The sequence below is a fragment of the Mandrillus leucophaeus genome, unplaced genomic scaffold (genome assembly GCF_000951045.1).
Source record: "Mandrillus leucophaeus isolate KB7577 unplaced genomic scaffold, Mleu.le_1.0 Scaffold66, whole genome shotgun sequence".
In the NCBI taxonomy this organism is placed as follows: Eukaryota; Metazoa; Chordata; class Mammalia; order Primates; family Cercopithecidae; genus Mandrillus; species Mandrillus leucophaeus.
In genome coordinates this window covers 5,856,850-5,860,135 of record NW_012107141.1, presented here as the reverse complement: position 1 = coordinate 5,860,135, position 3,286 = coordinate 5,856,850, and the positions used below count along the sequence as shown (strand labels likewise).

Here is a 3,286-nt window from a genome sequence, read left to right as displayed (position 1 = left end):
TTTGAGACGGAGCCTCGCTGCTCTGTCACCCAGGCTGGAGTGCAGTGGCACGATCTTGGCTCACTGCAAGCTCTGCCTCCCGGGTTCGTGCCATTCTTCTGCCTCAGCCTCCCGAGTAGCTGGGACTACAGGTGCCTGCCACCGTGCCCAGCTAATTTTTTGTATTTTTAATTGCGACGGGGTTTCACCATGTTAACCAGGATGGTCTCCATCTCCTGACCTCGTGATACGCCCGCCTCAGCCTCCCAAAGTGCTGAGATTACAGGCATGAGTCACACATTTTTAAACAACCAGATCTTGTGCAAAGTCAGAGTGAGAGCTCAAGTTTCACCAGAGGGATGGCCCAAGCCACTCATGAGGGATGGCCCAAGCCACTCATGAGGGATCCACCCCCACTATCCAAATACCTCTCGCTAGACCCCACCTCCAACATTGGTGGTTATATTCAACGTGAGATTTGGGCAGAGACAAATACCCAACCTATATCACCCTGTCTCTACAAAAAAAAAAAAAAAAAAAAGACAGAAATAGAAATAGCTGGGTGTATTGGTGTGTGCCTGTAGTCCCAACTACTTAGGAGGCTGAGGTGGGCGGATGACTTGAGCCCAGGAAGTCAGGGCTACAGTGAGCCATGGTCAGGCCACTACACTGCAGCCTGAGCAACAGAGCAAGACTCTGTCTCAAAAAGGAAAAAAGATATTCTCCATTTCAAGTCCCTCTGACTGGGAAGGCAAGCTGATGACATGTTTTCTGCAGTGGCTGAGAATGGAGATAGGGTCCATTGAAGGCCACTGGAGTTGAGATTTTCTTAGGAGGGAAAGTATCAGCAGCTGTATTTAAGGAAGAGATACCAAATGATCCTTAATTATTTATATGCATTTGAGTGTCCACTGAATCCTTTGTTTGCCCCCTCAATAGACTTCTTGAAGAAAGAGAGGTTCTGTTATATTGTGATTTCCATGGCCACAGTCGTAAGAATAATACCTTCCTGTATGGCTGTAATAACAACAATCGCAAGTACTGGCTTCATGAACGAGTCTTTCCTTTAATGTTAAGCAAAAATGCACCAGATAAGGTAAGCACATAATGTAATTTTCTCTCCATTGAGTTAGGGACCTGGGAACTCACTGCTTCCTATAGGTAGTGTTTTATTTGGCATTTTGTATCTCTTTTTATTATCTTTGGTAAATCCCAGCAACCTAGACTTCAAGAATTTAGAAAAGTGTGGTTTTAAGAATTGCTGTGGGGCCAGGCACAGTGGCTCATACCTGTAATCCCAGCACTTTGGGGGGCTGAGGCAGGCAGATTACCTGAGGTCAGGAGTTCGAGACCAGCCTGACCAACATGGAGAAACCCCATCTCTATTAAAAATACAAAAATTAGCCAGACGTGATGGTGCATGCCTGTAATGCCAGTTACTTGGGAGGCTGAGGCAGGAGAATCGCTTAAACCTGGGAGGCAGAGGTTGCAGTGAGCAGAGATCGTGCCGTTGCACTCCAGCCTGGGCAACAAGAGCAAAACTCCATCTCAAAAAGAAAAAAGAATTGTTGTGTCCTGCCAGCTACAGTGGCTCATGCCTGTAATCCTCGCACTTTGGGAGGCCAACGTGGGCAGATTGCTTGAGCCCAGGAGTTTGAGACCAGCCTGGGCAACATAGGGAGACCCCTGCCACTACTAAACAATAAAATAAAAAAGAATTGCTGTGTCCATCAACCAATCAACAGATAAATAAAATGTGGTATTCTTTTTTTTTTTTTTTTTTTTTTTTTTTTAGATGGAGTCTCGCTCTGTCGAGGCTGGAGTGTAGTGGTGCAATCTTGGCTCACTGCAAACTCTACCTCCCAGGTTCAAGCAATTCTTCTGCCTCAGCCTCCCGAGTAGTTGAGATTACAGGCATGCACAACCATGCCCAGCTAATTTTTTTTGTACTTTTAGTAGAGACAGGGTTTCACCATGTTGGCTAGGCTGTTCTCAAACTCCTGATCTCAAGTGATCCGCCTGCCCCGGCCTCCCAAAGTGCTGGGATTACAGGCGTGAACTACTGCGCACCGCCATAAGTTGAAATTCTTAGTATATACAGTTATCTATCACCTATCCTGTGGTGGTTGGCCCTGGAAGAAGAGATTGAAGGACAAGCAAAATGCTAATGTCATGAGTCTTCACAGGAAAGGTTATATAACAGGAGATCACAAATAATTGTAAGATATTAAAGAACTTAATGAAAACAATTTAAAAGTTTTTAATAATTGACTAACAACTTCGTGACAGGCATATACAGGTAATCTTCACTGGTGTAGAAGCTGGTTTTTCACATTGTAAATAAATCCACAAAATGTAGCTGTCAGAAGAAGAAAGTAGATTGAATTTTTATTTATTTATTTATTTATTTTACTTATTTTTTTTTTCTTCTTCTTCTTCTTTTTTTTTTTTTTGAGAGAGTATTGTTCTGTCGCCCAGGCTGGAGTGCAGTGACGCGATCTCAGCTCACTGCAACCTCCACCTCCCGGGTTCAAGCAGTTCTCTGCCTCAGCCTCCCGAGGATCTGGGATTACAGGCGCCCGCCACGACGCCCGGCTAATTTTTGTATTTTTAGTAGATACAGGGTTTCACCATCTTGGCGAGGCTGGTCTTGAACTCCTAACCACCCACCTCAGCCTCCCAGAGTGCTGGGATTACAGGTGTGAACCACCACGCCTGTCCTTTTATTTATTTTTTCAAGACGTAGTCTTGCTCTGTCACCCAGGTTGGAGTGCAGTGACACGATATCCACTCACTGCAACCTCTGCCTACCGGGTTCAAGCAATTCTCCTGCCTCAGCCTCCCGAGTAGCTGAGATTACGGACATGCGCCACCATGCTTGGCTAATTCTATATTTTTAGTAGAGATGGAGTTTCACCATGTAGGCCAGGCTGGTCTCGAACTCCTTACCTGGTGATCTACCCATCTTGGTCTCCCAAAGTGTTGGAATTACAAGTGTGAGCCACCGCGCCGCACATGGCCTAGACTGGATTTCTTAAGTTTTTTTTTTTTTTTTTGAGACGGAGTCTTGCTCTGTCGCCCAGGCTGGAGTGCAGTGGCACGATCTTGGCTCACTGCAAGCTCCAGTTCCCAGGTTCACACCATTCTCCTGCCTCAGCCTCCCAAGTAGCTGGGACTACAGGTGCCCACCACCACGCCGGGCTAATTTTTTTTAATTTTTTAGTAGAGACGGGGTTTCACCATGTTAGCCAGGATGGTCTCAATCTCCTGACCTCATGATCCGCCTGCCTCGGCCTCCCAAAGTGCT

The 3,286-nt window shown here is 46.0% G+C and overlaps 1 protein-coding gene across 1 annotated transcript in view; it reads left to right on the top strand.

Moving 5' to 3' along the window:
• The window catches only part of AGBL2 (ATP/GTP binding protein-like 2), a 72,406-nt gene that overhangs the window by 35,915 nt on the left and 33,205 nt on the right, over positions 1 to 3,286 (top strand). The window contains 1 exon segment of the mRNA XM_012001457.1: positions 919 to 1,075. Coding sequence (XP_011856847.1) covers positions 919 to 1,075 — 157 coding nt within the window.